This window comes from Hibiscus syriacus, unplaced genomic scaffold (assembly GCF_006381635.1).
Source record: "Hibiscus syriacus cultivar Baekdansim isolate YM2019G1 unplaced genomic scaffold, ASM638163v2 tig00110391_pilon, whole genome shotgun sequence".
Taxonomy (NCBI): domain Eukaryota; kingdom Viridiplantae; phylum Streptophyta; class Magnoliopsida; order Malvales; family Malvaceae; genus Hibiscus; species Hibiscus syriacus.
The window spans coordinates 591,794-604,395 of NW_024062719.1; the positions used below are offsets into that span (position 1 = coordinate 591,794).

At 34.5% G+C, this 12,602-nt stretch overlaps 2 protein-coding genes across 2 annotated transcripts; one reads left to right on the forward strand and one right to left on the reverse strand.

The window, feature by feature from the left end:
• The first annotated feature begins 5,152 nt into the window (after window positions 1–5,152).
• On the forward strand, window positions 5,153–8,735 carry LOC120123147. Its single transcript, XM_039142107.1, has 5 exons — window positions 5,153–5,270; window positions 6,496–6,557; window positions 6,682–6,823; window positions 7,840–7,904; window positions 8,237–8,735. The coding sequence occupies exons 2-5, from the start codon at window positions 6,516–6,518 to the stop codon at window positions 8,639–8,641; spliced, it is 654 nt and encodes a 217-aa protein (XP_038998038.1). The 5' UTR covers window positions 5,153–5,270; window positions 6,496–6,515; the 3' UTR covers window positions 8,642–8,735.
• Window positions 8,695–9,237, reverse strand: LOC120123181. The gene has a single exon (XM_039142128.1). The coding sequence runs from the start codon at window positions 9,223–9,225 to the stop codon at window positions 8,695–8,697; it is 531 nt and encodes a 176-aa protein (XP_038998059.1). The 5' UTR covers window positions 9,226–9,237.
• Between the last annotated feature and the right edge of the window lie 3,365 nt (window positions 9,238–12,602).

Sequence of the window (12,602 nt, forward strand, 5' to 3'; positions counted from 1 at the left end):
CTAGTATAGAGGTATCGGTACCGTGAGGGTGGTACCGATGCTACTTAAGTTGGAAAAGTTAAATTGGAGTTTTATTTAGTTGTATTGATATGAATCGTATCAAGTCGAATCTCAATATTCATTAAATTTTGTATTCATGTAGATATCAATCAGAAACAAAGTTTGGATAGGCTGTCAGAGCAAGATTCGAGAAAGATAATGAGAACTTTATATTGGCAAGTAACCAAGGTGAGTACATGATAATAAGTGTAAGTTATGTTATGGATTAAGACTGGTGATAAGTCTAATTCCGATATTAGGATACATGAGTATGTGCATATAAGCTTATAGGGATATGATGCTTAGATGTACCTGAGTTCATGCATATGTTTAGAGGTAAGTGTATTTATTTATGTGATTTGTTTGAACACATATATGTGTGAATATGCAATGTATGTATTACATGTATGTGATTTATATAAATATAAAAGGATAAAACATAAGATAAATGAAAAGATATAAACCATATGATATGAACTATATGTGCAACATGATATAATGAGTTTTATGAGAAATGACATGAGCTACGGGATGATATGTTATATAAATACAAGAACTTGTGATATGAGATATATGATAAGAAGATATGAGACTCCATGTGAGTATTACACGATATATGTGATAAGAAGCCATGAGCTTATATGTGTATATGATATGAATATGTGAAAGTGTGATAACATAAATAATAATGCCCATGTTATGTGTATTGAGACCTAGGGGTATAGTTGGCATGCCAAGAGTCGAGGGTTCTACGTAGTCCTTCGGGACATATGTGTTCTGTGTGGTCCTTCGGAACATATATGTTCTATGTGGTCCTTCTGGATATATGAGTTTATGTGGTCCTTCGGGACAATTTCTATGCGCCCCTAGTGGGAATTTTACGAGCTGTGGTGACAGCATATGTGCACAACCTCTATGTACTCACATACCTTCAGTTCTCAGAAGTATACATGGGCTTTAAAGATAATAAATAACTTGTTATGATAAAGTATGTGTTCTTTCGTGAAATGGTATTTGTACTATATGATATGTATAAATAATAAGTTCATGATCATATGATAATAGGAATGAGGATAATAATAATAAGTGGATATGTGTATTTGTGATATGAGATGATATGTGCTTGTGTATGATATGATAGTAGTAATTATTCATGCATTGTTGTGTTTTATAATTTATATTATATGTTTATGTAAAGTATATGCTCATATGATAGCAAAGGAATTAATGATAATAAAATAAGTAATGATAAGCATATTAATGATGGGTTTAAATATGTATATAAGTATGATGTGTATTACATGATATGTACATTCATTTGTTAGTTTACATTGTGTATTTACATGTCTCACTAAGTCTATGACTTAGCGTGTGAGTGTTTCACACGTAGGATTCGAGAAGTTCGCAAAGAAGTTAGTTGAGGAGACAACATAACTTCTACAAAGAGCATATCAGAAAATATACAGTAGGTTTTCCCTTTTGTATTATATAGTGTTGGCATGTATTTCAAGGATTAAATTTGTATAAGCTCTGAATAGTTTTGTAAATGTTTTAAATTGATATATGTAAATTATTCAGTATGTTTGAAATTTTCTTAAATTTCTATATATTTTTATATAAAGAAATGATTTAAAAAGTTGATGTGACATCTCAGACTCGTATTTGGGTCAAATACGGGTTGGGGTGTTACATTCGAGGACAACCAAATGGAGTTTAATTAGTTAACCAACATGGCTAAAAAATCGAGGTGATACTTTACTACCTCTTTGTATGCTTTATGAAATATGTTGATACTGGATAAATGCATGGATGTATATGATGGGTCTATTATGCATGTTTGGTAATGGATGGACTCGAACTAAATATGGTTTCATTAATAAATTGGTTAAGACTCGATTGAATTGCACAAATGAATTGGTAGATTGATAAGAAATAAATTTATGGTTAGTGATTAATAGACAAAGGAATTAATCTTAGAATCTTTAAACTCTGAAAATTATCGTTAAATGTTTTGATGCCAAAAATGTTTAAAAAGAAAATTACGAAAATACCATTATAAAGTAAAAAAGAGAACATAATTGACTCGAGTAGTGGAATTAACCTGATAATTCATTCTTGACCTGATAGAACTATAGATCCATCGACTGAACTCGTGACTTGTTTAAAAGACCTGTAAATCGGTTGGAAGACCTAAAAATCGGTTCCTAATCCTCAAGATTAGTAATAATTAAAATAACCCTAAAAAGTCATCCTTGATCTGATAGACTACTTATTCACTTGATAAATACTCGATTTGTTCATAAACATATTGTTTATCGATTTTAAATTCCCAATGCGATAAAAGATTTAGAATTTTTTATTTTGGAATAATCACCCGATAATTAAATTACTGGAAATGATATATATATATATATATATATATTTGAATGAATCAAAGAAAATGATTGGAATGCCTTGAACTCTAAGATGACCGAAGTAATATCAAGTACAAAAATGACTTGACTACCCTCATGACCTAGAAATAAGTGAATGTTATTTGATAATTCTTGAAACACTGAGAAAAATTAAGTATTATATCGCCCCTAAAGGTTGTGGAGTATAACTCAAGTACATCGGTCATGTTGGAGACAGTTGCAATACATAAATAAAATAAATACCATCGAAATACATATAGTTCATCAAGACCCATTCAATGATAGTTCTAAAGATGATTATTTAGACTAGCATTGTCAGTATTTAATGTGTGAATCTTCTTGAAGTGCATCGATTTGAGTGGTTGACAGGTATCATAGTACTGAGATTTGTTCAGTTCGAGTTGACCGATATCCTGATAAATTGACATAAATCTTGAATACCGTAAATCATTATTTCACTCTTATTGGATTAAGTTGCTAAGAATCCATTAGAAATCAAAGTGTCCGAAATACCCTGATGGCATAAATAATGGAATCACTCTGGTTATATCTGAAATCTTAATTTGTTATGATGTAAAGGTTCCTAAATACCTTTCTGATACACCTGAAATCTTAAATGGTTCTTAAGCATCAATCTTTGAATGTCTGTTTAGATCCATTAGCAATTAAACCCCTTTTTAGTAGGGATCCCATTTTTTAAATCCAATCAACTTGCAGAAGCTCATGCTCCCCTTCCTGATAATTACTACGTGCCTTCAAAAAATAACTGAATTTTCTAAGTGTGTTTCCTATGTACTATATGATTGTTTTATCGGTCCTGGAATGTGATTTACTGAAGTTACTGATTTACTGAGTCTTTTAACTGTTCAAAGTTCAAAATTATTGATTTACTGGCTGTGAAGTATGGCTACATGATATATGTCCTTTGGTTACCTGTTTCCACTGGAAAATATAATTATGCCTGATTTATGGATAATTGAATTTACTGTTTACGATATAAACCGATTATTGGGATAATGTCTGGGTAGGATTTTGAAGTATGGAGGTTCAGTTTTGACCAAGCTGGTAATTCCTTACGGACCTAAAGTGACCTTGGGTAGGCTCTTAGGCCCCAATACATTCCCTTAGGTTGGCTCCTAGGTCCATTGAGCCTAGGGTAAGTCCTTATGGATGCAGTTCTTGGGTATGTCATTTATATGGTGTCAGGGTGGAGGGCATTTATATGATTTAAATAACTACATTGTCATTTTTATAATATTCTATTGGATCATGATTTTGATATTATAGTTTACTACTCAATCTGATTTCTACTGGATATTGTATGGGTAAGAGTCTGGCGTACGGAGGTTCAGCTCTGAACAAGCTGGTAATTCCTTACGGACCTAAGGTGACCCTTGTGTAGACCTATAGGCCCCAAGGTACTCTTTTAGGGTGGTTTCTTTTCTGTGTGCTTAGGGTAAGCCCTTATGGATGCAGTTTTGGGGGACTGCATAAGGAGTGTCCGGGTGAAATGTATTACAATGATTTTAAAAATTTGTTTTACTAAAATAAAATACTATTGTTTTTAATCTATGATTTTATTTATTCTAGGTTTGTGGGAACACACTAGACATTATATTCCAATCCTCTGAACTTTTCCTCTGAACTGTAAGCTTCCTGTCTTTTACTTGAAGAAATATTAGTGGAACCTCAGCTCATCACGAAAACATGTAGATTCTTGAATCAATAAGAAAATTTTTATGATTGTTAATTATCTGCATGTCCTTCAGCATCATCTGGTAATTCTGTATTACTGAGTTTCCCAAAGCTCACTATGTTATTCATCATTTCAGGCTTTGCTTATAGAGTATGGTATAAGTGTAATCAAGGGGCATGTAGGACACATTTGATTTTTATATTGAATCTAAAACTTTTATGATGGGAGGTATGAATGCATTCTGTTTTACGATTTGAAATATTGTATACTTGTATTTTTATATGTTTTAATAAAACTTTTAAATTTATCTGTTATTTTTATTGTGGGTCGGTCTAGTGGCCCTAATGTGACACCTCATAACAGATCAAGTCACCCATATCGATCTGAGGGTGTCAATTTTAATCTATCAATCATATTATTTTTCATCTTGAATCCTTTATCTCAAACTTGAATATCATTCTCTTAAAAATTTGATATGTTTCTTCTCAAATCTAATTTCTTTTTTAAAAATGGACTCTATAAAATCAAATAAAAATTTCATTGATTCTAAAATTTATGTACATCTATTACTATCATCTCCACCAAGCTAACCAAAACCAACATCAAACTTCACTTACATGTAAATCAAATATGGAGTTACTGATTTCAATTACTTTGTTGTGTATGCGAAAAATAGATATTGTTTCTATAGATAATCGATGAAGTTGAATTGATCCGTTAGAACAAGTGGTGACTGAAAAGATATATTTGATGACTAGATTGATATTATCTTAAAAATGAAAGGATCATTTGAAGACTTTATCCTAAATAATAAATGGGACGGTAGAAATTAAATCGAGCTGTAGCCCAGCCCAACAAGAGAACTGAATCTCCTCTCCTGAAATATAACGGTCAGGATTCGTTGTTTCTTATACCAAATACTAATCGCATCCGTCCATTTGTTTTGGAAAACAAGACGGAATATTTTCTTCCAGTTTTAAAATCCCTCAGCGTTTCTCGCACTTCCTTTTTCCTACTCCATTCTCTTCAAGAAGAAAGGGAAGAAAGTGTTTTTCTTCAAATCAAAAGCGGGTTTCCTAGCTGGAGATCCCGACCCATCAGATTGGATCCGGTTTTTTCAGGTATGTACGCCTTTCGATATGTGTTCCTCTTAGCTTCCCTAAAAAATTTGAAGTTGTTTACAGTTTTCTTTAAATGAAAAGTTTTTTTTTCTAGACAATTGTTCTAGTTATCTTCTTTGTCGGTGCAAAATTCCCCTCTTATTTGTAAAATTATTCAAAATCCCGATTTTCCCTCAGAGTATCTCAGCTTTCATTTGTGTTTTTTGTTTTCTCCTGAAGACATCAGGAATTGACTAATATATATAGAGAGAGAGAGAGATTGTTTTCTTGGTCTAAAAAATTAGATTTTTTTCATTGTTTATGGAATTTATAATAAAAACAATATCTTTTACTTAAAAAAGAATCTTTTGCTTCTCTTCATGAGAAAAGAATTGAATCTATTTCTTCCACACCTTTGATGTGCCAACTTTCAATTTCATAACATTTCAATGCATTTTTTGTTTTCTAAACAACCTTCTTCTTCTTCTTGTTTAAATGACATATTATATAAATGTTTCTTTAAGTGATTTTTTAATTTGATAAATAATATTGAGAGAAACCTTATGCGCTAAGTATATGACCATGACTTTTATATAGAGAAGTAGTATTAAGTATTTACCTTTCCTTTATTGAAAGTAGGCGTTGAAGACTAGGTTGAATTTATCCTCTTATAAAAGACTGCAACTAAAGCCTTTTACATAAGCCTTTTGGCTCTTCTTTTTTTTGTTAGGTCAATTGGGTTTCGAATATTTGTTTGATATTTTGATAATGGCTGGTTAAAAGACCTTGGAGAATCGTATCTTTTGCTTCAGTTCTGATTAATTGTCATGCTTTCCTTGTATGAATGCATCTGATGGTTTATGATGTTTATAGATTGGCTGTTAGTGACCAAAACTCTGGTTTGTGATCTCTTAAGCTTGATAGTGGCCAGTAAACAATAGGTATCAGTGAGGGCTTAATCAATTTGTTTGGCATCTTACTTATGGTTGATGAAATTGGTATATCGAAAAAATCCTATTAATACTATTAATCAGCCTCATGATATCACCTTGGTTATAATAAGAAGCAGCACTTTCATGTGTTATTAAGCTTCCCTATTGATGTCTTATGCCAAGTCGTGCTTTTAACTTTATCAGTTGTGACTGTGTGATCTGCTTTTGTGAATGTTATGCTGGTTGTGGTTGTGTAATATGTTTTCTAAATGTTTTGTGATTCTCTAATGATATTACTTAACCATGTAACTTAGCGGAACCTATCGATGTGGTTATGAAGTTTGAAGCTGTTCCCAAATTGGCTGAGCATGATGTGGTATGTTGTGAATTTCTCTCAAAATTTTTGTTTATCTAAACTTTTTTCTCAAAATTGATCTCTGTTTTGCTTTATCAACTATTGTGCATGGATTTTTGAAGTTGGCATGTTTTGATGTTTCCAGCCTTCTGGAAAACTTGGAATTGCATCTGATTTGACTTCCACAATATCTTCTACACCATATCCATCTTCTGGCACAAATCAAGACTTGGTTGGAGAGCCCGGTGCCAAACAATCTACTGGCTTTGACAATTATTACTACCCAGGTTAGATTTTGATTATATAGCAGTTCTTCACCTTGAAATAGGTGTGTGCAATCGGTTAATTCGGTTAACCGACCGAACCGAATTACCAAAAATTCATTAACCGATTTTTTTCCCTTTAACCGTTAATCAAACCAAAATTTTTTCAAAAAAATTTAACTGAATTGAACTAAGTTTGGTTAATTGGTCAATTAACTGAAATTTATAAATAATATACATATTATATATTAAATATTAAAAAATTTTGGTTTATTCGGTTAATTAGGTTGATTAATTCGGATAAAACCAAAGTTTAAACATCCTTAAAGCTAAATAACATATAAATAATACATTTATAATATTAAATATTTAATAATTTCGGTTAATTAACCGATTTCGAACCGAATTAACCGATAACCGAAGTTTGAAAAAACCATTAACCGTAAACCGACTAAATCCAAAATTAACCGACCGATTAACCGACCAAAATTTTGGTTCGGTCGTTTAATTCGGTTTTAACAGAATTATGAACATCCCTACGCTGAAACATGGCATTCATACACGGTATAGCCATGGGTTCCATTGCAAATGGGATTACGTTTTCAGTCTATCTTTAAATTGCTGTGATTCTTTAGATATCACATTTACATGCCAACGTTTTGAATAATGATGAATTACATTGATAATGTATGTTTTTTAATCACACAAAAAGGCAATTGTTGAAAAGTGTTCCTAAATTACAGAGGTTTCAGAAATCTTTATGAATTTGTAATTGATATTTTAAATTCACCCTCACAATTTCTATGACAAACAAAATCTGTACTTGCTCAAGCTAATTCATGTTCCCCAATAAAATGATAAATGTTTTGAAGGGAACAAATTTTTGTTTGCTTTAGTTCCATGCTTCAATTTTATTGTTAGATATGTCAGTCTTTTTTCTTCTTTTGCAGTTTGGTTTACCATTGTACTTAAACCAATAAGCAGATTTAGTTTTGTAAAAGAATAGTAATTGGCGGTTTTTTATTTTATTTTTGGTGCAGGTTATGATGGATCATTTACACAATCTGATGATAAGGGCTATTTTCTTAGTGATGGTTCACACACGGTATGTTATTAGTTCCTTCACTGCACTTTCTGTTTATGAAAATCATCCCTTCATATTGGTTCCAGTTTATCGTATCTTCACTATATCATTCATGTGGAATCATGAAGAAATGTTGATTCTTTGTTTTTTTTGGGTTGGGGGGTGTTGTTGCTCCACCAGGGAGTGCAATCAGAAAATGGTTCCTTTGTCTACTATTTGCCTGGCTATAACCCATATGCAACTGGGGCTTTAATGGGTGTTGATGGGCAATGTCTTGGTCAACAACCATATTATTCATCAGGATATTATCAGCCTCCGGTTTCTTATGTTGTTTCTTGACAATGTAATGTCAGGTTAATGGAAGTGGACAGTTTGTTGGGTTAGCTGAGATGGTTGGCAAGGTGAACTTCAATAAAGATATGGAATTCTGGCAACTGGACAAGTGGAATGGTTTCTTCCCTCTTAAGTGGCATGTGATAAAAGATATTCCTAACAAGGATGTGTTCCACATAATCCTAGAAAACAATGAAATCAAACCCGTAACGCATAGTCGGGACACTCAAGAGGTACTTCGGTTTCTTCTTTTGCTCGCCAATATTGTTATGTTCAGTGTTTTAAAAAGCGCGCCTGAGGCGCTAGGCAAGGCGAGACGTTTAGAAGAAAGCCTCCGACCACCAAGGCGGCTGCGAGTACATGAGGCGGCGATTCAGTCGTCGGAGGCGGCGAGAGGCGACGAGGCGATGAGGCGATGCTTTTAGCGATTAACATACAATGACTCATTTCAGACATATGGATATCAGTGTGGTATGGATCAAGAACCGTTGAACATGGAGGTGGGAGCAAGAGGAGGAGAATCAAGTTGGTAAAGATTGAGAGCATGTCCAACAAACCGGAAAACTATCCAAGCCCTGATTACGATGAAAATCGAAGCATACGCAAACTTGTTGAGCCAGAACAGCAAACCCTTCTCTCCAACGTACAACTCTAAAGCCTTCTCTGTCATGCTCATTTCCTCCCATTTCTTCGGAGCTGCTTCAGCTGCAGCCTTTGAGTTCATCCTTTGCCTTTCTCCCCGGGCACCTTCTTCCCGGAGCTGTCGACGCCTTCTTGACCCTCTTTTGAACCGGATTTGAAGAGTATCTGACGGCAGTCTTACTGGTGGTTTTGCGGCCTCACTGCTATTATTGGCGCTGTTGTTGGTACAATAAACTTTGGGAAACCGTCGGCGGCGGCGAGGAAAAGGTAGGTAATTACATTTTGGCGAAGACGAGGGTTTCAGAAGAAGAGGGTTGGTTGGTAGGGGTGATTTTGAAGGAAGGGATTGGAGAATATTGTTATCCATTTTCACTTTTGAAGTATGGATATGCTTATCCTTTTATGTTTCCTGTGGGGTGAATGATATATCCTATCTCCTCTCTCTTTACAACCTATCACTTCCTGCCATGTCATTAACCTTAGTTTTGAGTTTTTTCTCAAGGAAAATGTGCATTTTTAGTATTTAAACTTTACGTTTGCTTAGATACCCAAACTCAAATTCAAGTTGATTTATTTAATTTACATGAACTTTATTTTTTAAAATTTTAAATTCATAATAATGATTCTTTTAATCAATTTGAAGTTCAAACTCAAGAGATAGAGGAAAGGGTGTTGCCCAAACCTCCAATCATAGAAGGCCCTCTATTGGACTAAATTTGATTGATGAAGAAGATGAAGAGATAGATCAAGATATTAGACTTTCCAAAGATGATGGGGAGGAGTAGGTGCTTGGGATTGATGTTGACGACGATGATGATGAAGATGAGTTTTAGGCATTTTGATTATTGATAATGTTTTTTATTTGTCTTTTTTAGATATAATATGACATATGCTACTTGGTGTTTTTGGTTATTAAGTTAATTATTAAGTTGTTTTGTGTTTGAGGTATGGTTATAAAATATTTACAAATGTTTTGTAAAATTAAGCGCCTCGCGTACGTGAATCCCTCGCCTCAAAGCGCCTCAAAAATTGAGGCTCTCGGGTAGTTAATCGCCTTAGGGCGCCTCGCGCCTTTTAAAACACTGGTTATGTTTATAGTTGTGTATGTTGAAAGCCATTGAGTTTGTGGGTTTCTTTTATTATGGGTTTTTTCAAGAAATGTTCGCCTAATCTAAAGGAACAAATTATAATTTTTTTTAAAGATTTCCATTGTGGAAAGAAGTGGGAGCACGAGGTTAATTACGCCTTCATTACCCTGATTCCGAAGAAATTAAATCCCGAGAGTATAGATGACTATAAACCAATTAGCCTTGTTGGTAGTATTTACAAAATACTCTCAAAAGTCTTATCTAAGAGACTCGTATCATGTATTATAGACATTGTCAGTGCTTCCTAGTTCGCTTTTATCCCAGGGAGGTAGTTGTTGGATTGTGCTTTCCTTGCTAATGAAGGTATCGATCATTGGAGGAAACAATGGCTTAAAGGGGTTGTTTTAAAGTTACTTTCGCAGAGCATATGACACTGTCGAATGGCCAGTTCTCATCAGAACAATGAAAGAGATGGGTTTTGGCGATAGATGGTGTTCGTGGATTTTGTATTTTCTCTCTTCAACATCAATTTCGGTTCTAGTGAATGGCTCCCCTTCAGATGAGTTTCCAATGAAAAAAGGGTTGAGACAAGGCTACAGTCTTTCCCGTTTCTATTTAATTTAGTTGGCGAGTTGCTCCATTTGATGTTGTCTAAAGCCGTTGATTTGGGTCTTTTTCATGGATTCGTTATCAGAAAGTTAGAAGATCCTTTTCGTTTGACTCATTTCCAGTTTACAGATGATTTTATTATTTTTTGCCAAGCTTCTCTTTCTCAAATAAAAAATTTAAGAAGAGTTTTGAGGATTTTTTGCTTAATGGCTAGGCTCCATCTGAGCAAACTATACGATATTAATGTTGAAGATGATAACCTTAATGATTGGGCGTTGGCCACTGGCTGTTTAGTAGGTTCTGTCCCTACAAATTATCTAGGCTACCTTTCGGTGCTAGGAAAAATTCTGAGGTCCTTTGGGAACCGATCATCAGGAATTTTAATTTGAAATTGGCTGAATGGAAAGCTTCTTGCCTTTCTTTGGCAGGTAGATTGGTGCTTTTAAAGTCGGTGTTGTCCTCTTTGCCTATCTTTTTCTTATCAATATTCAAAATGCCATACAAAATCAGCCAAAAGATAAATTCTTTGATGGCAAAAATTTCTTTGGAGAGATGGAGCAGAGAAGAGTTGGATTCACTGGGTGAATTGGAGAATTGTTTGTCGTCCGTTAAATAATGGAGGCCTAGGAGTTTTGGATTTAAATATTACCAATCGGGCTCTGCTGGGTATATGGGTTTGGAAATTTGCTAATGAAAAAGACTCATTATGGAAAAAATTGTTGTGCTGCAAAAATAATGTTAGTTGCAACACCATGTCAATCAACAAGGTTTTCTCTTCTCATGCCTTTTGGATTTGGAGAGGTATTGCCAATAGTTTCTTGAAGAATGACTCGGTTGGAGCTTGCCTAAGAGATAATTCGAAGTTGCAGGTGGGGAATGGTAAGTCTATCTCTTTTTGGAATGATGTTTGGATAGATTATACACCGTTGAAAAATCTGTTCCCTAGGATCTTTGCTATTTCATCCAATAAATGGGGTAATGTGGTTGAATTTGGTTGTTATGAGTCGAATGGTTGGGAGTGGAATATACAAACTAGGAGGAACTTATGTGATTGGGAATTGGACTAATGGGTGGAATTAATGTCAAAGTTGTATAACGTTAAATTGATCGATTCAATGGATGACTTTTTATCTTGGTCAAGGAAGGGTGATGGACTATTCTCGGTTAAATCTTGTAGATTGGTCCTTTCTAAGGTCTCTGGGGGAAACTTTTTTACGGAAAAAATGGGTCTGGTTGGGTTTAGTTCCTCCAAGAGTTGAAACTTTTCTTTAGCAGTTATCTCACCAGAAATTGGCTGTTAGAGTAGAGTTGAAGAAAAAGGGGTGTCCGTAAGAGAAGACATTCTTTGTCCGCTTTGCCGACAGCGGGAGGAATCAGTACAACATTTCTTCATCTCGTGTTTTGTTTCTTGGGAACTCTAGACTAAATTAGTCAGCTTCTGGGATCTTTCTATAGTTTTGCCACATGATCCTCCTTCGCTTCTTAGCTATTGGTCAGAATTAAAGGAAAACTCGATTATTTGGAAATTTATTCCGAGTGTTGGTTTTTGGTCCATTTGGAAAGCTAAGAACTCAATTGTTTTCGATAAAGTGAAGCTTGACAGATCCTCTTTCTTCTTCATTGTCAGATTTAGGTTAGCAAAATGGTTTCTAGGCAAGTTTCATCACATCCCTATCCAGGCAGATACGTTGATCAAAGATCCTTCCCTTGCAGATAGGCGTTCTGTTGTTAAGTCTCAGTGTAGGCCTTTGCAATGTTGGCTTCCCCTGCAGTTGATTTCTGTAAGATGAATGTTGATGGGGCTGTAAGGTTTGACGGGTTGGCAGGAGGTATTGCTGGTATTTTAAGAGATTGGAATGGCGCCACTTTAGTGACTTTTTCTTAAAGTATTGGTTCTGGCCCTCCGCTAGTAGCTGAATTGAAAGCCTTTAAAAGAGGCATCGAGATCTTTCTCTCTTCAGTTTGGGCTCGTGAGGGTAGATTGATTGTAGAAAGTGATTGCAAATCTGCAGTGGAGTGGATTCTTTCTCCTGTTACTGCTCCTTTC

Coding starts and splice junctions, on each gene's coding strand:
- LOC120123147 (XM_039142107.1), top strand. CDS start 6,516: ATGAAGTTTGAAGCTGTTCCCAAATTGGCTGAGCATGATGTG. Junction 6,558..6,681: donor AATTGGCTGAGCATGATGTG/GTATGTTGTGAA, acceptor TGATGTTTCCAG/CCTTCTGGAAAACTTGGAAT. Junction 7,905..8,236: donor TTAGTGATGGTTCACACACG/GTATGTTATTAG, acceptor ATGTAATGTCAG/GTTAATGGAAGTGGACAGTT.
- LOC120123181 (XM_039142128.1), bottom strand. CDS start 9,225: ATGGATAACAATATTCTCCAATCCCTTCCTTCAAAATCACCCCTACCA.